Source organism: Artibeus jamaicensis, unplaced genomic scaffold (genome assembly GCF_021234435.1).
Source record: "Artibeus jamaicensis isolate MK-2021 breed Jamaican fruit bat unplaced genomic scaffold, CSHL_Jam_final contig_685, whole genome shotgun sequence".
NCBI lineage: Eukaryota > Metazoa > Chordata > Mammalia > Chiroptera > Phyllostomidae > Artibeus > Artibeus jamaicensis.
In genome coordinates this window covers 7,648,916-7,675,615 of record NW_026521924.1, presented here as the reverse complement: position 1 = coordinate 7,675,615, position 26,700 = coordinate 7,648,916, and the positions used below count along the sequence as shown (strand labels likewise).

Here is a 26,700-nt window from a genome sequence, read left to right as displayed (position 1 = left end):
ATATATCAGAAACAAAAAAGTCTTTGCTGAAGTTTGACCCAGCCGGCTTAAGGAGGCAGAGTTGATGCAGTAATTGAACCAGCATATCTGGGATAGGTGGTCTTCTACATCTTAAAGACTACCCAGCACATTTAAAGATGTACATGGCAGAGTAGGCCAGAAAACAGAACTTGTCTTCCTTGGTTCATGCCAATTGGCTCGGTGAATGGACGAATAGATGGAAGGTCTCCATGATGGATGATGTGCATGTCCTACTTGAATATTTGGTCCCCAACAGCCTACCTGAGCTCTCTCCTTGTCCTCCTACAAACTCCTTCAGTTTCTTGTCAACTTCTTTAGAAGGAGCATTTTGCCAACGCTGTGTGTGAAACAGGCCCTTTTAGGACTCCCTTCTGTTGCCCCCTCCTTGCCAAGCTCCACGGTCCAGGGACTTTCCCTTCTGCAGCCAGTGCAATAGCTAATCCATTCCAGTTATATAAGATTTTAAAAACAATAAGACTATTGAAAAGCACACTGGCCTCCTTCCAGTCACTGCTTAAGGTGTTTACTCTGGGAAAGGTGCAGAGTTATACTCGTATATCCCTTCTTTGTGTAAATTCTCCTCTACTTTCCGTGTTCCCGAAGGAGGAGGACTCGTTTCTGTGGGCTCTGGTTGGGTAGGTGGTGTTCTTCTAGGAGGTGGAGGACGACATTGAACCTTGAAGTATTGTATAAGTGAGGCCTTAGAAGGCAGGCCAGAGAGTTTGAAGGGGAACCTTTGGCATTGCCCAGTGAAAGCATTTGTTTTGTTTGTTTTTGTTTTTTTTTTCAAATTAGCTGTGGGTGGGGCTTTGAGATAATTGTGAAAAGGATGTAGTGATAGAGTGACCAGATTGTCCCTCCATGCCTCTTAAAAGAAATAACTGCCACTTTAACTTTCTCTGGAGTCAGTTGGACTACAACATGTACCTTCATTTGTTCCCATTTTAAAACCAATTACCTAGATCAAACTGCCATTAAACACGATTGGCTGGGTCAGCCTTTTCTAGTCTGTAGGTCATAGTTGTGCCATCAGTATAAAATAACCCAGCTGCTACCCCTAACCACAGGCCCTGGGAAGTATTTCAGAGACACTGCAAGGAACAGCTGCTAGTTTATAATTGGAAAAATACAGGATACTCCAATGTCATTTTGCAAAAATGCCTCTTACCTTGTTCAGCACCCCAAAAGCTCTGAGAAAGTAAGCAATAAAAAGAGTTCTTACCTCCACTGCAGAAATCTTTATAGAGATGAAGGTCAAAATTATCCTCCTTTTTCCGTTAGCCCACACCAAAGTCCTTCACAAAATGAGACCATGATGATGAAATTGGTACCCAAGGAAGAGATGAATGGTTTAGTAGTAAGGATGGCAGTGGATTCGGAGACACATCACATACTGAGGACACTTGTTTTGTGTTCTTTCACTGAAAGGATCCTGGGAAATCCAGAGTTAAACCAATGAAAAATGATGCCAGTTGATAAAAGCTTTCTCTTCATTCTCATTTTTAATATGACCTTTTATTATATCAGAAGTCTCTTTCTGCTTGCTATTCCCTTTAAAATAAAAACCAAAGGGGAATATTGAAGGGCATAGTTGGCAGGAGTGAGAACACATAAAGGTCTACAGAAGACAGGTGTTTCACCCACTCATCTCCATAGCCTTGGTCAGCCAGGGAGGCCACCATTTTGCTTTATTTTCTCATTTGTCTTTAATGTTCACACTTGAGCCCCTGCAGTTGGTTATTCTGAACAAGACATAACAGCTGGAAGGGGTCTATGGGTCTGCTTTTATCTGTAGATCTGGTTTATGGCATAGAGGCATGAATGCACATCATTGCAATAGAAGCTTGCTTCTATGCTGCCTTGGTGAAGAGGCTGTGTGTGTGTTTGTGTTTCTCAGATAGACGCTGAGAAATGAAATGGAAAAACACAGAGAAGGACAAACTGAGAGGAGCAGAGAGACAGAAAGATAGGAAGAGAAACCTGGTTACAGTCATTGTGGGAGTCGACAGCAAGACAGGGACCAGCCCAGACAGGGATGGACTGGGGAAAAGCACCTCCCCCTTCTCCCACTCTTCATCCCTGCGCATCCTCTTAGCTCTACATGGGAGGCCTTGGTGCTGATTAATGAAAGGCTGCCTCCCACTTTAGCTGGCCTGGTGAGGATACCCTGCAGGCTTTCACCAGCTTTTGGCCTGGTCAGTAATGAGAGTAATGAGTAATGGAGAAGTTCCTCCTCAAACAGCAGCTGTGGCTGTGGTGCGAAAGCTACCTTGAAATGTGACCCAGCATATTCTTCACTGGCTTGAAATTGTTTGGAGATTAAAGAATAATGAATCTACCTGTCTGTGATTTCAACTCTCTTTTGAAATTTTCATTTTTTAAATTTACACACACATGCAAAGTACAATAATAAATTCTTATAATGAAAATGTCCAGCACAGAGATAACACTAAAGACGTTGATTTTCATCCTTGTTCCTTATTTCCTCCCCAGAAGTTTAAGCAGGGTCATAAATTGGGAAGGTTCTTTCCAAAGTTTTAAACAGTTTAGTTATATACATATGTACCTAGAGAAATATGTAGACTTGTTCTGTGTGTGTGTTTACATGAGTGGTATTACACTGTTCATAGCATCCTGTGGCTTCCTGTTTTGCGTGTGTTAGAGACCTCTCACATGCAGGTGTGTGGCGCCTTGTGGCACAGGCCAGATTATGCATAGACTAGACTTTCCTCTTTATCTCATTGTGAATCACATTGATTTGTTGTCAGTGTTGAAGCATTTTGAGTTACTCTTTTAATAACTTTCTGGAACAGATTTGCTTATATTTTGGCTAGAATTTTTCTCGGTAAGAGATAAATATCTCCAAGGTTGGTTGGTTTCTTCTTAACTCCATTGGGGTGTTGTTAGGATCTGGTAGTGGGACTGGTGAAATGAGTCAAACACAGGATTTACCTTCTGCTTGAAGATTCAGTGAAATTCACTGGTAAGGCCACATGGGCCTAACCTTTTATTATTTTCTCAATTGCTCCCTAGATCATCTTTGGTCTGTTTAAGTATTCTGCATTTTTTGAACCACTTTTTTAAACTTTGAAAATCTTCTACATTATTTATGTTTTCAACCATTTTGATTAAAGTTGTGTATAGCATTCCCTTAGAGTTTTTACCTTTTCTTTTTTATAATCTCACCCCACTTTTCATTGTGGATGCTGTGTTTATGCTTCCTCCTCCTCGTCCTTCTCCCCTTTCTCTTTCTCCATAACACTTGCCCAATTTTTATCTAATATATAAATATCCAGAAAACAATTTTTACTGATTATTCTTTTACTGGTGTTGGCTACATATTACATATTTAGGGGTTTTTTAGTGTATCTATGTTTTGATGCATAGTGTTCCCATTATTCCTTTCTAAAAACGTTTATAATTGCTATTATGACTAGTCTGCTTAACTCAAGAATTACTCAGAAATGTTTATAAGTTTATTTTTTCTTATGTGTACAGATTTTATGTACTTTCTGTCATCAGTTTTTAGGTTGGTCCACTTTTGGTCAATAAGTATGGTGATCATAATTTTAGCCTTTTGAAAAATGCTGAGGTTTCCTGTATGGTCTAATCATGATTATATTTTGGGATTGTTATATGTATATGGGGTGTCTGGGTACAAAGGGGAAAGGAAGAAAAGATAGAGGTGGAGAGACAACAAGATAAAGATAGAGATAGAGGTTTATATGGTTGTTAAACCTGCTTCCATTTTCCACCTCTCTAAATTCTTGTCATAACTTCTGGTTTGTGTGTGTGTGTGTGTATTGTATTGTTTTAGAATTCCTTGGCTCAACTTCATCTGAGTTCTCTTTATAATTCATATTTTAATAGTTATTATAATTTTTTAAATTACTTACATTTCAAAGAATTCTTTAAATTTAAATAAATTCTTTATGACTCTTGAAAGTCTGATTTCAACAATCTTTTTTTAAAATTTCTAGTTACTTATGTTTGAGGAAGAGAATGTACTCTCTCCTCTCTCTGAGGATATCAACTATACCTAAGCAAAAGCTATTTGTGCTGTTAAATGTTTCCTTGGGTATCAGTTCTTCTAGTTTCTGTGTTTGGTGTGGATCTCCTACGTTCTTGGCATCACCTAAGTGTTTGATGATTCTTGGCGGGTGCCCATCTTTTCATTTGAAATGACCACCTTGCAGGTATCGAATATATACTGCAGTGCATGGTGCTAAGAAGGGTGGATAAAAGAAACACCCAGCTTTTCCTAGGTGCAGGCAGCCACCCTGAACAATGCCCAGGCTCTCCTTCAAAGTCATGATCTCAGTCTTTGCTAGAAAGCAGACATTCTCTTGTTCCCTGAGTGGCCCAAGTAAGGAGGAATTGAGAGAGGCTAAAGAACGGACCAAGGGCGATGAAAAATTCCAGCTACTCCCACCTGATTCTGCAGTCCCTCACTCTGTGGACTCCTCCTGCCCTTGCATGGACCTTCAGCTCGTGGTGCAGGCTTTGCAGTAGCCCTCTCCTGTACGCAGGTTCCGGCGTGTGGTTTCTTTTATCTGGCGCCATCTGATAATGCATATCCTATTTCATGTGATTGGAAGAGGGAGGGGAAACTTCACAAATAATTGCTTCTGGTGTTTCTTAATTATATTATTTCTCCAGGTGTAGAGACAAGGAGATGGGAAGTTGGGGTCAGATGAAGGGAAAAAGAAAGAAAAAAGACAATTTATGGGCTTATTCTGTGTGTATGAAGAAAAGCTTTTACAAACGCATGAAGTGATTAACCTTTGATCGTCACTTGTTTTTAAGTTCGTATACTAATGAAATATTCTTTTTCATTTTTAGGTCTTGAATATAAATCATGGCCAAACCTTATGAATTTAACTGGCAGAAGGAAGTTCCTTCCTTTTTGCAAGAAGGAGCAATTTTTGACAGATATGAAGAGGTAAATGGGATGTTATTACTGTATTTTCTCAAAACATTCTTATAATTATTTCATTTTAATTACACTACTGAGTAAATAGTCTTTGACAGAAATAAGAACATCTTTGAGATTTATAAGTTGGAATAGCTGGAAAGAGGCAAGGTATGAGATATAATAGTCATAATAATACTGTATTTATTGAGCACTATGCCAGATGTAATGATAATGATACTATAAATTATGGAGAGCTCACTGTGTGCTGGACAACCTTCTGAAGCATTTCATGTGTATTCTTTAATTCCTCACAATAACCTTATAAGGTTGTTGCTATTATTATCTTCGTTTTACAGATGGGTTTTATGTAGGAACAGTTTTTGCTTAATGAAGTGCTTTTGGCAGGCTTTGCACATAAAACTTTCTGTTTATTACAAATGTAATGGTGATTGGACTTCATGCTAGTCATTTGCTGAGCTGGTTTCATTGATACAGAAAAGCTTGACCCCAGCTTTGCCTGCTTCTGCTTCTGTCATTTATTGTTCTCACACGGTGGCAGGTGGCTCAGGCTTTTTATAAAGCAGGGGTTTGGGGACCCGATCTGATCAGAAGGTTGAAGTAGGTAGAGTGAAGCCTCATTAGCACTGTAAATGCCTTGTTTTTCTTAAATTGTACTTGAATTTGAGGTGAATCCGGGAAGGGAGTATGGTGAACCTGTGTTGCCTGTAAGGCAAAGGGAAATGTAAAACTTGTGAAGACTTCGTGCGGAGTGAGAGTTGGTTCCTTTCAAAATCACTGGAATATATGTGGCGGCCCTCCCAGAGGTTCAGACTGCTAGGCCTTTACCCGACATTCATGTGTTTATGTGACTTAGCACTTGTTGACTTGGTTTTTCCAAAATGTATATCATAGCACACTCTAGATTTATCCCATAGTTAGTTACTTTGTAAGTAAACAAAATTGAGAAAGGCAAAGGATGGGCCCCAATGTGGTTCTGTTTTTTGTATTGAATTAAAGTGTTGAAGTGACAGCTATTTGTATGACTGAAACTTGACTGCTTCTCAGAAAGCAACAGCTAATTGCACTCTGCTGTCAGAGGGAAAAGTAATAATGTTTCACCACCTGAGTGCAACGACTTTTAATTCTTTGGCAGTTTTCCTTTAGTCTTTCTTTCTATATGTTTTTTTCTTTTTCTTTTCCTCTTTCATAGTTGTGATCGTAGAGTAACCTTTGAAAATATGTATCAGAGCCTCTTCTTCCTCTAGTTAAAATGCTTTCATGTCTCTCTAATGTAGGATAAAGGAAATGTGTTAGAAAGAAATACAAGACTTTCCATAATTTCGCTCAGGCCTATGTCTGCAACCTCATCTCCTACCAAATTCCTACGCATAGTCTCTGCTTTAGCCATAAAAACCCACTTATAATTCTTCCAATAAACTGTTCTGTGACATGCCTTGTGTACGCTGCCCTCTCTTTCTGAAATAAACTTGTTCCTCCTTGTTAGGCTGATCAGCTCCTGCTCATCCTTTAGAACCCAGATGGGAATTCTCCACCTCTTTGATATCTTCCTTGATACACTCAGTAAGAACTGATAACTCTTTTGCGCCACTACTAACCTACCCTTGCACCTGTTACTCTGCATTCATGTTTAATGTCCCTCCTCCTATACTCTGATTTTCTTTAAGTAAAGGGCCCTGTTTTACTTCTCCCTCTCTGGGGACTAGCAGAATACCTACAACTGCTGAACTCACTGTAGATAGGTGGCTAGTACCAAAGGGACTTTAGGTACTATTGATTCCATTTCAGTCTGGTTTTATTGTTTGTGTACTTGTGCATTCCCTTAATAATTGCAGCGGTGAGAATTCTAGAGACCCATGGGAGGGCCCATGTGCTCTTCAACAGATTCAAAATATTGGCAGAAACCATGTGATATTTCTATTTTTTAAGTTAAAAATGATCAGTAAGAATAACTTGATATAGTTCGAGCCTAATACAGAGTAAGTTTATTGTGGTTGACTGCTTTTATCCACTTTCCGCAACTTGGCAAAGAGGGCCAAGGACCAGCTTAGATGCATTTCTAAGTTTTTCTCCCGGAGAAGCCGGGTCTAAGTTGGGGACCAGTGTCAGCAAGTTGATGGCCATTGCCCTGCATTCTGAGTTGGTGAGAGGCACCTCTTCCCGAGTCGGCTGGAGTGTCCCAAAAGATGTATGGTCTCTAAGGCAGTTTCCCAGGCTCTGGAAAACAATAGGATAGCTTCGAAATACTATGTGGCTTCCAATTACTCATAGAAGGTCATTTGGAAGTGAGTAAATGTAATCACTACTTGAGCATCTCCACTGCTATGATATAAGTGGAGATGTATTAGACAAAGAAGTGCTTCTTTGGTAAACAAAGTAAAATATGATTTCATGAACTGGAAGTTCATCATCATGGAATCATTTTTTATGTAATCATTTTTTATTTCTCATGATCTTCTTTGGTTATTAGTTACCGCAACTCACATTTAGAAAATACTGATTACTTGCCCTTCAAAACGCCTTGGCGTTTTTCCCAGATTCCTCTGAAAATGAGGTAAAATCAGGAGGAAAGAAATGGTGAACAAGTATTAAATACATCTAACTAAGCTATCAACTTTGTTAAGTGCCAGTTTAAGCAAACATTAAAAAATGAACCCCATAAAGTAAATAAGTCTCTTTATAACAATATATCAAACCAGAAAACCAAATAGTATTTCGAGCAGATTGTAGCCAGTTTTTCTTATTATTTCCCAATCCTATAAGATTCAATTCTTAGGACCCATGGCCACTGAAATATTTAAGGCAACAAATTATATGCAGAAAAGCTTAGTTTCTTAAATTTGTATGTAAACAGCAGTGAGAAATGACATCTAACAGCAAGTGAGAGGAACAAGAATTAGAGAAAACAGAACCCAGGCCTCCCAAAAGTGTCATGGCAAAGGGACCACGTGTGAAAGGACATAAATGCCTTCAGCACCATGTGACAATTCTCATAATGGCCTAAAGGGTCAGGCAAACAATGTTATGTTCCACTGATTGGTCCAAGGAAGGCAGAGAAGTGGATGAGCACTCACTAGGTCAGAAAAAAAGAAGTGTGTACTAGCCACGGTTTTAAAATTATATATTATCTTGTCAATAAACATAAACAGTGCAACTGATTTTAAGCATTACTTTATTATTTCTGCATTACTGAGGGACTTCTTGGAAGCAGCCCAAAATTTCAGAAATAGCATAACAGCCTGCATTGTAACCTCTGATTTTATACTCATGCCACCTCTAAATCTGTTTTTTAATCTGACTTTATTTGACTTAAAAGTTACGTGAATGCAAAATGTATTTTGTTTCTAAGCAGTGCTTGTTAGGAAATCTTTTAAATAGAAATTTTTCTGTTATAGAGGACAGAGACAGCAGTGAGAACACATGGAACCCAAATGTCTCTAACTCAACCTGACTTTCCTTCCATATCCCCATTAAAAGGGCCCCATCCCCTGGCTACTCAGGGCCCCCGCCCTCTTTTCTAGAATTCCTAGGTGCTTACCCTCTCTTGATGATTAGTCATATCCTTGGTGCCTTCTTACCTCTCTGCTCCTAGTTCTAGTTTGTTTCTCCTCCTAAACCCGTTGTATCACCGAGTTCCAGGAACAAGGACATTGTATGAAATAGACTCCTACTAAAGATCGGGTGGTAGCAGACACCCGCAGCACACTCCAGGACACATTCAGAGTAAATGTCTGAGATCACGCGATTTCATTAGTCAGCTCTGCCGAAGGGTATCTCATTGCCTGTCCTCTTGCTCCACTCTGCCACCAAGATGCATTTCCTGTTCCTTTTCTTTTTAAAGCTCTCCATGCAGAGTCCTTTTCCAATTTGCCCTTTTCCTCTTTTCCATATGCCTCTTCTCAACTATTAAAAAAATTATCCCTTTCAAGCCAAAGGAGAAAAATGGAAAAATCTAGTCCTTTGTCATCCTGAGCTGTTGGGCTTCTTTTTCACCTCAGATTCTCCTATCCAGGCTCCTGAGACTTCCTTCCTTTTTGTGTAACCTTGAAAGGCCAAGTATGTACTTAAAACAAACAAAATGTGAAAAGAACTTTATATTTACGAAGAATGCTGCTGCCCTAAAAAAAGCGATCACCATGGGAACAGAGCAGTGATGGTCTGTATCTTTGCTGCCCATCACCATGGGTGGCTGTTCATTCAGCGCCTGCAGTTGGCTAGTGGGAATGAGGCACCGAGTTCTCAATTTTGTTCAGTTTTAATTAAAACTTACATAGTTACATGTGGCTGGTGGCTCTCTTGTTAGACAGCACAGTTCTAGGCAATCCATTCAAACTACTGTACAACCAGATTTTCTAATACCGTTTTTTCCAAACATAAAGAAACAGTTTTCAGTTCATTTAGTTGGAACCTTCCATTTTGTCCATCGTTTCTTAGTGGTAGCTGGGCCAGAGACTTAAACGTTTCATAGATGACTCACCCCGGCCACCACCGGCCCCACCCTCCCCACATCACAGATCCCGGCTTGGGCCACCCCTTTCTGTCACCTATGGGCCTTGGGTGCATCTGAGGCAGGCTGCCCAGATGGAGTGCCTTTTCTGGTAAATACTTGGTCTTTACTCCCTTCCACCTGCCACCGCCTCCCCGTCCCCTACATGCACTTAAATGGAAACAGTTGCCACTTACAACTACTGCTAGGAAAATAGAAACAGTTGTGGCCATTGTCAAGCCCAGAGAAACATCAAAGTGCAGGATCAGTGCAAACCTCCAGTCCGGCGGCTCTCAGAGCACACAGTGGGCCACGTGATGAAGCCTCCCCACCCCCCAAAGGCCCAGACCTCCTACACACCCCTGGCTGCTTGTCAGGGAAGTGAGGGCTTTTTCAAATATGGTTTTCAAAAAACCTAAAAACACAACCCTCAGAAAAAGTATTTTCACTTAAAGATGTACTTAACTCCTCAGTGAGGACACAGCATGATGGTAAAGTTAGGTCTAACTGCGTTGGAAGAAGAGAGTTTTAATACCATCGGGAAAGGAGAGCTGAAACGGTCTTATCTATTAGCTGCAAAACCAGCTACTGCTCTAGGCGGGCAAAGTGTGATCTCTGTGGCTGTCTTTTCTACCATACACAAATCACACACGTCTCTATAGGCCAAAAAACTTCAGAGAATCTGGGCCCTAAACAATGGTAAATAGTAAACCATACAAAGTTACATCTTCTATAGAAATAAGTCATTCTAGGGTGGGTTTTTAGATAGTGCTCCTGTATAATTTTGACAGAACATATAGCCAGCTATAAAGTGAAATGGTTGCACATTATTATATTTTACAGTGAAGGATACTTAATAGCAATCCTAATGATAATAATCATGATCTATGTCTTTCAACTTTTAGAATCAACCTAAAGGTAGGTAAAACATTTAATCATGACCGACAAAAGAGAATATAAAAGAAGTTACTAACTTTATGTAAAGTAAGGGTGCTGACAGGTATTGGAAAATACAAGGGGTTAGAGGAATGGAGGACAGACTAGAGGGTTAATATTCTCAGCAGGAATTATTCTTAGTATAGATGATGGTACATGAAATAGAGGCTTGTGTTCATTATTGAAAGTGTAAAAGCTGCCAATTGCAAAACCAAAAATAATATAATTTCAAATTTGGAGTTAAGGGAGCCAGAGAAGAAGTAAGGAAATGAGTTAAATGGAGCTCAATTGCTAAATATATATTCTGCAGAACTTATTACTACATGTGCCTGGTGAATATTAGTTTGGTTCTGGGCTGCTTTGCCATGAGTCTCACTTTTTTCAAGCTGCAGTGTCTACTAGAATTGGACATTTACAACAAACAAACAAAAAATGTGTTAGTATCACTTCGTGATTCACCAGATTAAGTCCGGATGTCTCCATTTGCAACTGCAGGCCCCGAGTGTGTGGCCCCAGGTGCTCTGCCAGCCTCACCCCTACACTTTTGCCGCCAGTCAGGTTATGACGAGGAAGGTGTAGGATTGTGCTCCCCGTGCCGTGAGAAGACTGGAAGGGCAGTGTGTCCAGGGGACTGACCTGGGTGGCCTTGGAGAGCAGGCTCCCTTGGAGCTAAGTCTTGACTGATGAGTCAGTCAGTCAGTTAATCAAAGCACAGCTTAGTTGAGGACTAGCCCATGGCTCATGCAAGACCATGGGTGTGGAATTGGGGGACTTGGCCTGTCTGGCTGGAGCAGAAGGAGGGTGGTGGAGAACAGCAGCTAAAGCTACAGAGTTGGGCAGTGTTCATACCATAAGTAGCCCAAGGCTCTGGCGTGACATCCTGAAAACTATTGGGAGTTTCTGATTGGCATTTAGTAGGGAAGAGAAAGGCCTGAATGACAACTGGGAAGTGGGTCTGGCTGGATTCCCATGTGAATAGTCTGGGAAGGGAAAGCTGTGATTCGAGGACCCAGTAGATCATTGCACATGTGGGAAATAAGGGGAGAGGTTGAGTATGAGAACGAATTAGAGTCCTGACCAGGGGGCTTGGTTGGTTGGAGCATTGCCCCCATATGCCAGGGTGGCAGGTTTGATTCCCAGGGAGGGTACATACAGAGTCAGCCAGTAGATGCATGAACAAGTGAATGGCAATATCGATATTTCTCTCCTCTCTCTCTCTCTCAAAAACATGAATTAAAAAAATATTTAAAAAATGAAAATGAATTAGAGAATGTCCTAACCTGGGGGATATGGAAGGTGAGAAAGAGTGTGAAACAAGGCAGGGATTTCCAGCACAGGACGCTGGTCAGACTAACGCAGATGAAGAGAACACCAGAGAAGAAATACGTTTATGGATGCACCGTGTGCTTCCTCTTCTTGAAGTGAACATTAGTTATGGTCATGTTTTCTGCAGCGTGTCAGAAACATTTTGCATATAATACAAATCACATAAGATTTAGTTACAAATAAATTGAGCAAAAAGGGAATTGAAAAGCACACTAAACTCTCCAATAGGATGAACAAATGGATGCATTCTCCTCTTCTCTCAGTCCTCCACTCCCAGGACCACTGTTGGCATCCTGGTTGGAGTGGGCCCGGTGTGTGGGCTCATGTTAAAAGCAGTCTGCGAAGTAGGCAGACGCCTCCTCATGTAGAGCGGCAAGCAGTTAGTTCTCAGAGTGTGCTCCCCAAACCAGCATTGTCAGCTTGGAACCTTATTAGAAGTACAAATTCTCATGGATGAACCAGAAACTCTGGGGATGGACTCAGCAATATACATTTTAGTAAACCCTTAAAGAACTCCAGTGCCCACTCACGTGTGAGAATCAGTGATGTAGAACCAGAACAAGGAGTTTGGATTTTTTTTTTCTGATTGTTATGGGAAGTATTTTTCAACGGGGACTGACATGATTTGATATACGTTTGGAGACAGTTATGCTGGTAGCTATATGCCAAATGGTGTCTGGGGCTGAAGGTCAAGTGCATGCAGGAGATATGACATTGTAGTTGAGACACCAGGAATTTAAGGGAGGTGAACTGCAGTCATACTCCTTCTGCTTATTGGCTGTATCTCCATAGACAATTTCTTAACATCCCTGGGCTAGAAAAGAGCATATACGAAAGTGGATGGGCCTGAAAAGTATTTTTTTTCATCTAAGGAATATGATGTCTCACCCATCAGCCTTCATTTACCTGTATTATCATCATAGCCATGTGACTCTTCTCACACAATAAGAAAGCTGTGACTAGCACCTGGGTCCTTAGTTGGTCTGAACACTGGAACAACCCAAAGTTGCAAGAAATAGCATCATCCAGGTTTTTGCAAAAGCACTCAGGCCTGTTCCTTCCTCTCGACCAGACTTTAGAAGAACAGTGTTGATAATATTATCAATACTCTCAAACCCCCAAAGCTTAGAGTTCATTGTCATCTAAGCATTAGGCATTTAAGGAAAGTTCTGCATCATTGGGAAAGTTCCAGAAAGTAAGTTGATTTTGAAGACAGAAGACACTGGTTTGAGCCTTTACTCTGACATTTACAAATTATGACCTTGAGCTAATCCTTTCACCTGACGGAGCATCCCTCTCGCCTCACCTGGGGACACTATGTTTGTGCTAGAGACTCCTAGTAGGAGTACAGGAGGCACCCAGTACAGTAGATACCTCTTCAGAGCAAAGATTCCACCAAGGCTGAGACCATGTCTGTTCTATAAAATGTTCAGCCAGTACCTCAACAGAAACTGTTGGAAACCTTAAAGAGCTATCGGTCAACTCTTACCACTAATAATCAGTCTCCTAAAGTTTCTGCCAATAAATGGCTTTTAACCTCTCCCAACTTTCACTCTCTGCCCTAACTCGGAGTGAGGGGTTGATTAACAGAATTCCGGGATGGTCCAGGTTCTTGCTGTGCGGATTCCTAGAGCACATTTGTTCCTTTACTTGTGGATAAGGTTAGAAGAGTAATTTCATAGCACAGAGTTTACTGACCCACCGTCCATCACTATCAGCCCTCTGAGCGTGTGAGCCCTCTGAGCGTGTGAGCCGGAGAAAGAAGAAGCCCTTGTCCTTGGTGAAAAGGAAGCTGTGCCTTGGTTGGAGGAGTGAAAACGTGTGTCAGATGAGATCTACGCCATAGAGTGCTAAGTTGTGCAGACAGTTATCCAAAGATTTGGTAAATGGAGAAATCTAAAAGTACTGAAATGTGGGGGCGACCATTTTTTCGAGGTCCCCCCAGTGCCACGGACACGCATGAGTGAATAAATATGGCCGAGACAAGATGAGATCTGTTTGGGGATGGAGGAGTGGGCTGTGGCCAGTTTCTCTGGGGAGAAAAAGGCCTCGAGCGCCTTCTTCCATAGCCTTTTATTGGGTTGTAATACACAGGAGTACAGGGCAGCAGGGATCAAACAGTAGATAACATTTCAAAGAGGTGTGAGGGTTTCAGTCTGAGTGAGTATCTGTCAGGAAGAGAGTTGCAGAAACTTTGGGAGACATACTCATTTCCTCTCGGCCCTTATCATATGAATGAAAGCACTCTTAGCAGAGCAGATTTCACAGATTTATCAGGAAGTCTTTGTGGTGCCAGATTTTTCCCCAGGGCACCCTCTGGCCAGGCAAGGACCTGCACCTCTCCCCATCAGGTATTCAGGCTTAAGGGGATTAGAGCCAGGAAGCACTTCTCCCAGAGAACATGGGGACTCAGGCTTTGACAAAGCTGGGGGGCGAGAGTCTCTTGCTCTGTTGCAGCCCCCTGAGTCCTTCCATGAAGGCCTCCTAGGTGATCCAGTCTGGCTTAGGTTGCCCCCCACTGTGAGGGGTCTCACCCGTCATTGACTTCCGACCAAGCTCTGGGGGCAGGGAGAGGAACTGAGGCAGTGTTTGCTACCAGAGACAAGCTTTGTCTCCTGTGGCTGGCATTCCAAAGGTCATCCCTCACCCTTAGCCACAAGAGGTAGAGATACAATTCCTAAAATCAGGCAGAGCGGTCTACAACACTGTAATAGTCAGAGACGATTTTTCTCTCACTAGGTGTTACCAGGCCTCAAGCTTGACCGACTGGAAAATAAAGTTAGAGGGTGGCAGGTAGGGTAAGAGGAAGCCTGACTTGAAATCCCAGTAGGGGAAGTGATATGAAATCGGAAAAGAGACCATTAGCTTGAAAGGGAGAAAAGAACCGTTAGTTAGTTAGTTAGTTAGTTAGTTAGTTAGTTAGTTAGTTGGAAGACAAAGGTTTAAAGGATCAATTAGCGGTCAATGATTGTAGAAAATTTTGTTGCATGTCAAAGCACACCAACACTTAACGATGTAAAGGAAGAAAACTTTTCCTCTACCCTCTTAGGTTCAGTGTCTGGGGCTTGCAAACTAAACTGTCAGAAGCCAGATTAACAGGAAAAAAGGGCAAACTCATTTTCTTGATTCTAATATTTTTGCATGCACAGGAGTTTCAAAGAAAAGAGTGAAAACCCAAAGTAGTTGGACTCAGAAGCTCACACACCATTTTACGGATGGGAGGTAGATTGTGGGGAAGGGACTAGATAGGGGAAAGGGGATTTGGGTTTCCCGGGCAGTGAATTGTGAAATTTTGGTAATATATTGGGAAACTAATCGAAGACAAGGGTTATGTTAGTGAGGGTCGTGTAGACTCATCTTATTGCTGACTTTCTGCTTTCTTTGTGGCTGTAAAACTCCTTGGAGAGGGGATTTATGAAAGTGCTCATTTCTCAGAAATTTCTGCTTTTAATCAGGTAAGGGAAGCTCTAGAAAGGCTTTTTTTCTGCATCTGTTGATTGTCCATTGCCTTCAGCTTCAAATAATCCATATGCCAAAGTGGCACGTTCTGGGTGACATAGTCTAATGCCCTTTGGTGCTTTAAGACAGAAACCATTGATTCAGTCCATGATTCTGTGGGTTCGCTCTCTGGGTGGGCTTTGCAGGGCACACTCCTGTGTTACTGGGTGGACTGGAGGTTGACTTGGGATGGCCTTAGCAGGATGGTCTCATCTCCACCCCAGTGGGTCTGTCATCCTGCAAGTTCACAGGGCTTATTCTTTTTGGGGCACAACCAAGTTACTGATGCACTCTTGAGGCCAAAGCAAGTCCCAAGGCCAGCCCAGACTCAAGAAGGAGGGACAGATACTCCACTTTTTTTTTTAAATTCTCACCTGAGGATATGTTTATTGACATTTTTAGAGATAGAGGAAGGGAGCGAGAGGCAGAGTGAGATGTGAGAGGGAAACATTGATCGGTTGCCTCTCGTATGCATCCGGTCTGGGTGCATAGGACGACACTCCAACTAAGTGAGCCACCCGGCCCTGGATACTCCACTTCTTAATGGCAGGAGCTGCAAAGTCATAGTGCTAGAAGGGATCGTACAGGAAGGGAGGGAGGATTGTGGCCCTCTGTGCAGTCAGCCACAGTTGTCTTAGGTACTTTTTCTGTCATTGATCGTCTCATGTTGAAAAGGCTCAGAACAGGGGTCAACATACTTTTTCTGTAAAAGACCAGATATTTAATACTTTAGGCTTTGTGAGCCCCCCCCCCAGTCTCTTTCTCAGCTACTCTGTCTTTGTAGCACAAAAACAGCCACAGAACAGAGACAATTCATGAGTGAGTGAATGGCGTTCCAATAAATTATTTTCAAAAACAGGGGCCAATTGGATTTGACTGACAGGCTGCAGTTTCAACACACCGAGCTTAGAAGACAAATAATGTTACACAAAACTAAATAACAGATTAGTTTTGATGGGGATGATGATACTTTGTTTCAGGTAATTACTTTTAGTTCATCATTTTCTCCTACAAAGGCATTATTACATTTTTAATTTAGCCATCCTCCTTTTTTTTCCTTTTCTTTATTGATTGTATCAGATTTTGTTGCATAAGTAATCACTCTTATCTTTTTTCCTAAGATGCTCCATTTTTGTTTATTTGTTTTTGCTTATCTTCTCCTTATTTTCCCTCTCTGCAAAGCTTCTTTGAGTTTGCTTTTCTTCGTTTCTTCACAAGGGTAGACAATAACCCGATTCCTTAGAGGAATAGAAGCATTTCAGCCATGAAATAGTGTCTGAGTCAGTCTCATGGAAAACTCTCATACTGAGACTGATGCTATGCAAGGGTACAGGAAGGACTGCTTATTCATGGCAAGATGTGAGGTGCATCCGTTAGGCAACCAGAGAAGGAATGTGAGGTGACTTTCAATTCCAAAGGAGCTGGAAGGACCAAAACAGTATGGTGCAAACAGAAGAAAATGTGTAAATAATGAGTCAATCAAATTAAAACATAAGAAACTAGCTAAGGAGTGACATATGTCCCTGAAATATTACTGCGCTATGCTGAAGAATTTAGTTAAAATTCAACGGCTAAAATAATAGTGTTGGTTCTTCATTGCTTGTCTTCAGCCTGAAGTGTGAGCAGGAAAATGCTCAAATCAGCTCCTTCAAGCCACGTCTTCGGCCGCAGGTGCACAGGAGCACGGTGTCCATGCTGTCCTTTTAACTAGGGTTGCTGAGCACAGCCTGGCGAATCTCAGGCTGATGGTGCAGGGGCCCAAAGGGCATCCTGGCTGTTTGCACATTTTTTGGGGGGGAATGTACTCTGCCAATGCCTGTGGTCTAGCCACTGAATTAATAGAGTTCATTCAAGTGTGAACAAATGAGCAGTCGAATGCAATATACAGTATATTTTTAAGTGAATTGTTTTGCAGGCCCTTCTCAAGTAATAAAATTGCATTTCTTTAAACTCAACTTTATGCGAGTGAATTCCCCACTCCTAAAAATTTGGAGGAAATATTTTGTTGTTACTGGTTTGGGTTGTTTATCGAGAGGGTGCTTTTTAGTGCTTACAATAGAAATATCTGCCACCCAGGTGCTATAAGGCGCTGTGCAAATGGTGTCACTGTGTAAATGCTGTAGAAATATTGTTTCTTTAAAACCCCATAAAAACTCTATGCGAGTCTTTATAGCCTTGTTTTACAAATCGCAAAACTAGGGCACAAAATGGTTGAGTACCTAGTGGGTGCCAGGGGGAGCCGGAGGACCCCCCCACTACCCAGCCTGCAGGGGTTCTTTGGGTGCGGGCCCTGAACAGCAGCAGCAGTAGCAGCACTTGCGAACTTGTGAGAAAGGCAGTTATCACACCCACCCCAGACCTACAAAAGTAAAACTCGTGGCGCTGGGCTCCAGCAGTCCTTGTGTTAACAGCCCTCTGTGTGATTTGGATGACACCGCTCGGGTTTGAGAACCGTTAGGCAGAGAGCTAGGTAAGGAGTTTTAGGCCTCCTGAGAAGGAAAAATAATTAAAGCCATTTAGTGTTTTATAGCTAATCTCCCCCAAACAGGCATTGCAGATAATGGGGAAAGAACTGAACAATTAAAGAGACTTCTCTTTTTCCAGAGGAGTTGAACCAGATTTTAGTGAGCTCTCTAAATTACTTAATGTGCCAGGCAGAGTGCTAAGCACTTGCCATCAATCATCGTTTTAAACCCTCAGGTGGTTGGGAGGATTATTAAATGAGGTCATTTTCCGCATTAGTGAGGAATTGCCAACTACCCAACGTATAGTAATTGACGGAGCCAGTCTCAAGAACGGATGTATTGATAAAGAGAACATACGCAAATCACAGCCACGTGTATAATGACTCAGAATGGCTGCCAGGTATGAATGGTGGCCCTCAGGTCACACTACCCCCCAAAATGGCACCTTGGCGTGTTCGATATTATAAGATAAAGGAGACAAAACAACAGAAGCAAGAAGGGCCCTCTGACCGCCCCACTGGCCTTCCTCCTTGAAATAGGTCATAAAGCCCTCGTGTGCGGGGTGCCCTCCCCACACCTGGAGGAAAGGAGTATCCTTCTCTCTGAAGACAAAGGGACCCTGAGAAGAATCAGAACACGCAGGTCCTGCTACGCCTCCCTCAGTCACTGCACGTACCTCATACTCCCTGACCTGTCGTGTTCTTCCACGACTGGCCATCTTCATCAAACTCGCATAAAAATGCTCAGGGCTGTTTCTTTGGGTCTTCACATCCTTATGAAGCCTTTTGTGTCACTTAAAACTTACTTTAAATACATTTGTTAGCTTTTCTTGCGCTGATCCCTGTTTCTCTGTTTAATTTTTAGACCCAGCCAGGGACCCTAAGAGGGCCCAGAAATTTTTTTTCTCTCCTACACAAAGAAACATTTTTTTGGGGGGGGGAAATATGTATGCTATAAAAAATATATACAATTTTAATATTTTCTAAAGTTCAATAATGGAAGCTAAAACTGTTTAAAGATCTGATCAGCTCTTTTAGTCACCCATTTGCTTTATCTATTTTAGACCATGGCTATTATACTGTTACATCCAAGAGTTCTTAATTTGATTCTCTTAGGGAAGTGAGATAGAAAGAATGTATATTTCACCGATTTTTCCCTGAGAGCAAATAAGTATCCCTAAGGACACTAATACCTCTAGTTAATGATCAATAAAAATTAGCCTTTATGGATAGTAAAATACTAACCAGGACTTTTTCAGTGGCTATTAAAAACAAAAAACTTTAAAAACTTATAGGTAGAGGTAAAATGTGCAATACAAAAGAAACCTAATATTTTTTTCAATCATTGGAAATAGACATAAAATATTCTCAACAAGGAACCCCTCTTTATACTCAATACTGATTCTGATAATAAGAAACACATGGTTTTTAAACTACTTGCTCTTAAAGACATAAACAGTCAGAAATTGCTCTGAAATGGAGCCTTGTCCAAAATGTGGAATGGAGTGTGCGGGCTGAGCCAGTGCAGCTCCTCAAGGACGACACACTGTCCCCACTAAAGAGTGGCCCTGGGGACAATTTTGCTGGCACCACTGTTCCTCTGGTGCAGCTTTCCTTCTCCCGAGCTCCTACAAGGGCAGGTGACCCATTTCACTTTGGAAGATGCGGAAGTTGCCCAGGTTTTGCTCACCATAGCCAAGTTGCCAGGATATTGTTTGCAAATAAAAAAAGGGATTTTTGTGCTCAGTGCTACTTAGAGTAAAATCTTTTCCAGAGAGCACTTTCTGGAAGAGTTTGAAATGCACACCGTTCGTTCAGGGCATGGATTCAGGGTTAAGCCAAAAATAGGTTCATTTTGGCTTTATCACTCAAGAGATAGGATCATGAGCCAGTCTGAAACTCAGTAAGCACTAAGCCACAGCCTCCTTGTCTGAAAAACAGGGGTGATAAGACCTACCCCCCCAGGGCCATTGTGAGGAATAAGTAAGGTGGATGTTTTTAGAATGTAAGCCTTTGTATATTCCTCTTCCAGTGTAAACCTTCGGTGGCTTCCTATGTCTTTCCAGTCGATTTCCAGGGCTGTTCTGTCCCCCTTGCAAGTCCCCTGCATGAGCTTTTAGTTCACTTTCTCATCGATGTTCCCCGGAAATACCAGGCACACTCCACCTCAGCTCCCTCTCTGGGCTGCTTTGTGCTGTATACACCCAATTGTCAAGGTTCGCTTCCTCACTTCGTTCTGGCTCTGCTCAAAGTCGCTTCATCTGGGAGGCCTGCGTGATCATTTTACTTCAAAAAATCATGCGTGCACATATCTGCACACACATTCCCCTTACCCTTAAGATTTTTATGGTTACAGTTATCAACTCCTGATATATTACTTGTTTCTGTCCTTTGTCAAAATCCCCCCTTTAGAATGTAAACCGTGAGAGCAGAGACTTTGGTTTTATTTACTGCTAAATCCCTAGCAAGGAATCCATTCATCACTCACTAGGGGCAATGATCCAGCAAGTCCTTACTTACATATTTGGACTCAAATTTATTGTTATTTAAATGGTGCCAATTTGTAAGGAATTTTAAGAGTGCCAAGGAACTGGGGCTGGAGGTTCTATTTTGGCATCTGGAGAAGGATTAGCCAGAGATGCCATGTGCTGCAGCCCAGGAGGTGTGCCACTGAAATCTTCCAGGAGAAACCTGCCCGGAGAGTGTGCTCAGTGGACAGCCTCCAGCTGCAGCATGTTCAGCACCCCCTGCAATGAACCTGCCAAGGTCCCGGCTGTGAATACTATGACGGAGACACTGGAGCTGATCCTTTCCTGCTCCAGATAAGGCTCCTCTGGTGAGCAGTCCTTGCTCTGGGAGACCCATCCACCTGTCAGATGTACTGCAGCCCGAGACCCTTCCTCCCCAGTCTTCCTTCCTCCCTGCTCTCCTTTCACAGGAGTTAGTCCTGCCTCCTGCTCTGAAAGCTCTCCCTCCTGGTTCTGCTCCCTCTCCCCTTTCCCTTTCATGGGCATTTCCCCCTAATGAATCCCTTACCCTCCCCGGTCTGTCCCAGTGTCAGTTCCTTGGTGACACAGCCGGTGCAGCAGCCCTCTCCAACCGCTCCCCCCAACACCGCCTCCCCTTCCCCATGCAGGCTGGCCACCTGCTAGGTTTTGGGGACTGCAGTTTTCTAAAGCCAACTCTTCACTGACTCACTGCAGAATTCTCTAGAAAGTAGTAGTAGCCCTTGTGTGCATGTTGCAATCATTTCTGCACTTCTTTTTGACCCAATAAGAAGGGATAGAGTCAGAATTGGCCCTGAGAGCCCATGAGAACTGTGTATCTTTCAGGCCTTAGTATAGGCTGTTTAAGAAGACAGAGTGGCAAGGGAATGACATAGCATGCAGCTAGTGTAAAGAAAAGCATTTTTAAAAGCTGGATTATTGATGTGGGAAATGCGTACATCAAAGGGAAATGCCAGGGAAGTAATTTGCGATTCCTTTCCTTTCAGTGACTCTTTTCAACAGGGTCTGTCATCTCTGTATAGCGATACCTTAAAACCTTCTTTCCTTGACCTGCCTCTTCAGTTCTGTCTTCTGTGTCGCCGTATGTCCAATCGTTTGTTCACTGCCATTTATTTTTCCGGAACTAATTGTGTTCTTATTAGAAGTGCTTTACTGAGAAGAAGGACTTGCCAGCCTCGCCATGTTTCAAGCACGTCTGCAAAGCACCTCCTGTTGTTCTTAGAGTTTGGGAGGAAGGGGGTGTTAAAGAAAAAGTTATTTATGACACCAGTTGGAAAATGGTAAGGCTGTATCCGGGAGACGGCTACAGTGAGGGTTTCCCAGGACAGGAGAGAGGTGGTGCTCAGCTCTGCAACGAGGCAAGGGGATTGTAGCCAAGGAGCAGATAGGGGTCAGTGGATGGAAAATTACTAAGAGAAAACATCAGGGGTAAGGGTAGATTTTGGCTAAACCAACCTAACAGGTTTTTTTGCTGAAGGCAGATTCAATACCACTTGGGAGATGGTGGAGGTTGAAGAACCCAATCAAATATCAAGGATGAATAGATATTGAGGGTCAGGGATCCTGGCTAAAGGAACTTAGCAGTATTCTTGCTAACATTGGGCATTGCAAGGACAGGCACAGAAGTCCACAAGTTGAGGCTTAGTTAGAAAGAATATTCAGAGGAGGAACCTGACTCAAGTTTGCTCAAAGAGAGAATCTTTGGAGTGGTGTGGGGAAGGGGTGGGGAAGGAGGAGACATACATATTTTCAATATGTATTATAAGTACTCATTGCAGAAATCTTTGTTTTCTTCCCTGGCTCTGAGTAAGCTGGTCTTCTTTAATTTTTTCTTATTTTGGTTGCTAAGGCAACTTTTTACTAACATGGGTGATCCTGTCCAAGAAAGTTACTTTGAGTGACCACCCACTCCTCCTAGTGGCAAGTTTTGTTGACTGTGTTCTGCCTTCTGCACGCTCAGAGGTAGTTGCTGGATATTTTAGGAATAACTTTTTCAAGCGTTCTATGGCAAGAATCAGGGAGCCTGTCTGAATGTTCTGCTACAACAAAGAGTCCTCTCAGAATCTGAACATCCAGGTTTGGCCCCAGAATATCCAGAATCTTCTGGGGGAGAAAGGGACCAAGACAGACAGACAGACACAAAGAGTTTGACATCTGACACTGGCGGACCTTAAAAGATAAACCCCAGTGATTTAAGGTCTTTGTCTGGAAGTAAAAGATAGGTGGGAATTCACAACTATTGATGACCATAACATAGGCTATCAGAAACAGAGTCAGCCCTGGCTGGTGTAGCTCAGTGGATTGAATGCAGGCCTGCAAACCAAACAACCATGGTTCGATTCCCAGTCAGAGTACATGCCTGGGTTGCAGGCTGGTTCCCAGCAGGGGCTGAATGAGAGGCAACCACACATTGATATTTCTCTCCCTCTCTCTCCTTCTCTTCCTCTCTCCCTAAAAATGAATAAATAAAATCTTAAAAAAAACAACAGTCGGGCATTTTAGAGACTTCCGGCCAAGATGGAGGCATAGGTGGAAACACTGTGCTTCCTCGCACAACCAAGTTTAAAGACAACAAAGTTTTAGTAACAAAAACGCAGCCAAAACACAGAAAATTGAACTGTATAGAAGTCCAACAATGAACCATTCAGCCAGACCAGTAAGAGGGGCAGAGTCAGTGGCAGGCAGAGAGGGGTTGGACCGACCCAGGAGTACAGGTGGCGGTTGGCAGATCCCAGGTGTGGGGTGGCAATGGGCGGACCCAGTGAGGGTGCAAGGTGGCTGGCTGACCACGGTCACACATTCGCGTGCAGATAGACCAAGCGAAGGAGCGAGCAGTGAGACAGACCACGCAGGCTAGGGCCCCAGTGATGGGAATTAGAGCCTGAAAGCACCAATTGGAAAAACTGTCAGGGTCAAGGTGCCAGGAGAAGCTCCCAGGCTCACAGAGAGTTTGTTGGAGAGACCCACAGGGTCCTGGAGGGTGCACAGGCCCACATGCCCGGGAGCCAGCACCAGGGGGGGTCAGATATGCTTGCAGGAAGCAGCAGAGGGGACCAAAATCTGAGAGAGAGTGGAACAAACACCATTGCCCCTCTCTGACCCTGCCCCGATATACGGCGTCACAACCCAGTGACTGGGTCGCCCCACCCTGGTGAACACCTAAGGCTCCACCCCTCATACGTAACAGGTGGGAACAGACCAAAACATTATGGCTAAGAAACAGCTCAAAGCCCCAGAGCCAATAAGTCTAAGTGACCATGAGATAGCCAACCTATCAGATGCACAGTTCAAAACACTGATGATCAGGATGCTCACAGAATTGGTAGGTTTTAGTCACAAATTAGAGGAACAAATGAAGGCTGGACTAATTGAAATGAAGAGAAATGCACAGGAAACCAATAGTGACGAAAGGAAACTGGGACTCAAATCAAGGGAATGGACCAGAAGGAAGAAAAAAATGACCAAACAGAAAAGAATGAAGAAACAAGAATTCAAAAAAATGAGGAGAGGGTTAGGAACCTCCAGGACATCTTTAAATATTCCAATGTCCAAATTGTAGGGGTACCAAAAGGGGAAGAGGAAGAGCAAGCAGGAAACTTATTTGAACAAATAATAAAGGAGAACTTCCCCAATCTGGTAAAGGAAATTAGACTTCCAGGAAATCCAGGAAGCTCAGACAGTCCCAAAGAAGTTGGATCCAAGAAGGAACACACCACGGCGCATCATAATTACATTAGCCAAGATTAAAATGAAGGAGAGAATTCTAGAAGCAGCAAGAGTTAAGGGGACAGTCACCTACAAAGGAGTTCTCATCAGACTGTCAGCAGATTTCTCAAAAGAGACCTTGCAGGCAAGAAGGGGCTGGAAAGAAGTATTCCAAGTCATGAAATGCAAGGACCTCCATCCAAGATTGCTTTTTCCAGCAAAGCTTTCATTTAGAATGGAAGGGCAGATAAAGTGCTTCTCAGATAAGGTCAGGTTAAAGGAGTTCATCATCACCAAGTGCTTATTATATGAAATGTTAAAGGGACTTATCTAAGAAAAAGAAGATAAAAAAGATGAACAGTGAAAAGACAGCAAACTCAGATATTAACAACCACACCTAAAACAAAAGCAAACTAAGAGGACAGCTAGATCAGGAGCAGAACCATAGAAATGAAGATCACATGGAGGGTTAGCAACAGGGGAGTGGGAGGAGGAGAAGTGGGGAGAAGGTACAGAGAATAAGTAGTATAGACGATGGGTAGAAAATAGACAGGGGGCAGGGCAATAATAGTAGGGGAAATATAGAATCTAAAGAACTTGTGACACATGGACATAAACTAAAGGGGGAGAGTGAAGGGGGAGGGGTGTTCAGGGTGGAGGGGAATGAAGGGGGGTAAATAGGACAACTGTAATGGCATAATCAAAATATATTTTAAAAAAAGAAAAAAAAACAGAGTCGGACTCTGTCAGGTGGCACAAAGGGAAAGCACATCAAATTACAGGCAAGATTAGCAGGCAGCTTCTCTATGGGTAGCAAAAAAAGTCCCATAAATTTGAAATAAGTGAGCTGCAGATTAGCTACTTGTGACCCTGGCAGCCAAGCAATGCAGGGAAGAGAAACGGGGTTAGGATTCACAGTATCTGTTAGGCTGCAAGTAAAGCAACCAGCTCAGAAAAAAACAGGTTCTCCTGGTACTAGGATCTGAGAAAAAAATTCTGACATGGTTTATAAGGTAGTGAAACACACCACTCCTAACAACCTGGTAGTTAATACAGTTTGCACAGTTAAGGGAATCCTCAAGAAATGTGGCAATTAGAACTAAAACATTTCGGAAGCGCTTCTAATCCTGTTGATAGTTACTGGCATTCAATGACCAGGAGAGCAGCGAAGTGTCCTTCAGATGTGACTGCTGAGCAGTTACCTGGGCCCATGGCCTCACTATGTTAGTCTTTCACGTACAGGCTTAAGCGTGGGTGTGATTCAAATGTGTTCTACCATGTAGCCAACAATCCCAGCTCTGCCCCACCAGCTACTGGGAAAGACAGTTCATTTCCGTTCCTCAGTGCCCTTGTCTGTAAAGTGGGAATAATAACAGTACTTCCTTCACCGGAGTGTTGGGAGGTTAATAAGTTGATGTGTGCAGAATGCTCAGAGCAGTGCCCAGAGCCCTCACTGGTAACAGCTGGTGGCGCATTGGTACAGAAACAAGCCTTTGAGTTGCTCCTCAGAAGTCTAGAACTGGAAGTGGAATCCCTGGTGGGTTCTGGCTGAGCAACGTATATGGGAGGAAAGTCTGTCTCAAATGTAAACAGCTTAACCCAATAGGGACCTTTATGCAAAGAATCAAAGGCAAAGGATAGAAATGCAGGAGTTGCCAGTGCTCCTCCATTGTGTGACAGATTTCTTCCCGAGGTAAATAACGAATAACAAGGGTCTATAATGCAGCAGCCATGGCCAGTGCCCTGCGGCTCCTCTACAGAATGGGAGCTAAGGAGCCCAGTGTCAGTCGTCTCATGGGGCCTGTAAATAGAAGGGAGATTAGCAAATGGAATGAATGTTCTGGATCCTTCCAAGGGGAAACCAGACCCAGGAGGGAAAAAACAACTTAAGGACCCATTTGTTCCAGCAGTCCATAAATCATTCTGACAGCAGAATGTCATCACCAAGGGCTTTAGTTTTAAGTTGGAAAAAAATGTGATTCTGACAGGAAAGTTTGTGTGCAGAATCCAAAAGGATCTGCTAAACACCCAATTCCTCTGGAATAAAGAACTAAAACAAATAGGCCACACTTGGGTTGTTAACTTCCAGGATCTGATAAAAGCAGGAGCTCTGGCATCTGTAGGGTAACTCTCCAGATACCACCTGCCTTCCCAGTCTTAAGGCCACACCCAGGCTCATCTGGTTTGGTGGTAGTGATTTATGATGTTACTGATGCTTGATAAGACCCCTGGTGGCCTTTTCCTAACTCAGACTTCTTGTCTCTCTCCAACCTTGACGAGGTCCTTTTCTCCTCCTCGTAGTTCTTTTTTTTTAAATTTTATTTAGTTATTTTTCAAGTACAGTTTTTTTGTCTATTTTTCCCATCCCAGCCTCCCCCGCCCTATCAAGTAAGGAAACAAGGAGGGTGCGCCCCTTGTTTACCCAAAGGTAGAGGCTGCCAGAGTAGTGTTTATTTACTGACAATTCAAAAATCCGTTGGTGGCAGGCGGAGGGGGACCTGCTCAGTCAAGGTCAACAGCGTAGAACAGACAAGGGCTTTGGAATCAGAGAAATCACTTTGAATCCCAGTGTTACTTATCAACTCTCACTTTAAAGAATTTACTGCCCTTCAAGCATTTTTTAAAATTTCTAAAACTGCATTGTCCAATATGGTAATAATGACTAACCACATGTGACTATTAAAATGAAAATGAATGAATATTAAAAATTCATCCCATCTGTTGCACTAGCAACATTTCAAGTGCATCATCAGCCCCATGTGGTTCTCATAGCTTCCATGTTGGGCTGTGCCCATCTGGCATATTTACATCATTGTGGAAAATC

The 26,700-nt window shown here is 42.7% G+C and overlaps 1 protein-coding gene across 9 annotated transcripts in view; it reads left to right on the top strand.

Moving 5' to 3' along the window:
* Nucleotides 1–26,700, top strand: part of PLCB4 (phospholipase C beta 4) — a 380,642-nt gene that overhangs the window by 220,322 nt on the left and 133,620 nt on the right. For 8 of the 9 annotated variants that reach the window (XM_053671143.1, XM_053671141.1, XM_053671142.1 and 5 more), the window contains one exon: nucleotides 4,864–4,963. In XM_053671143.1, coding sequence (XP_053527118.1) covers nucleotides 4,880–4,963 — 84 coding nt within the window. In that variant the 5' untranslated portion in view covers nucleotides 4,864–4,879. Of the gene's footprint in view, nucleotides 1–4,686; nucleotides 4,760–4,863; nucleotides 4,964–26,700 lie in introns of those variants that run through there. The other variant, XM_053671145.1, reaches the window with a different exon arrangement.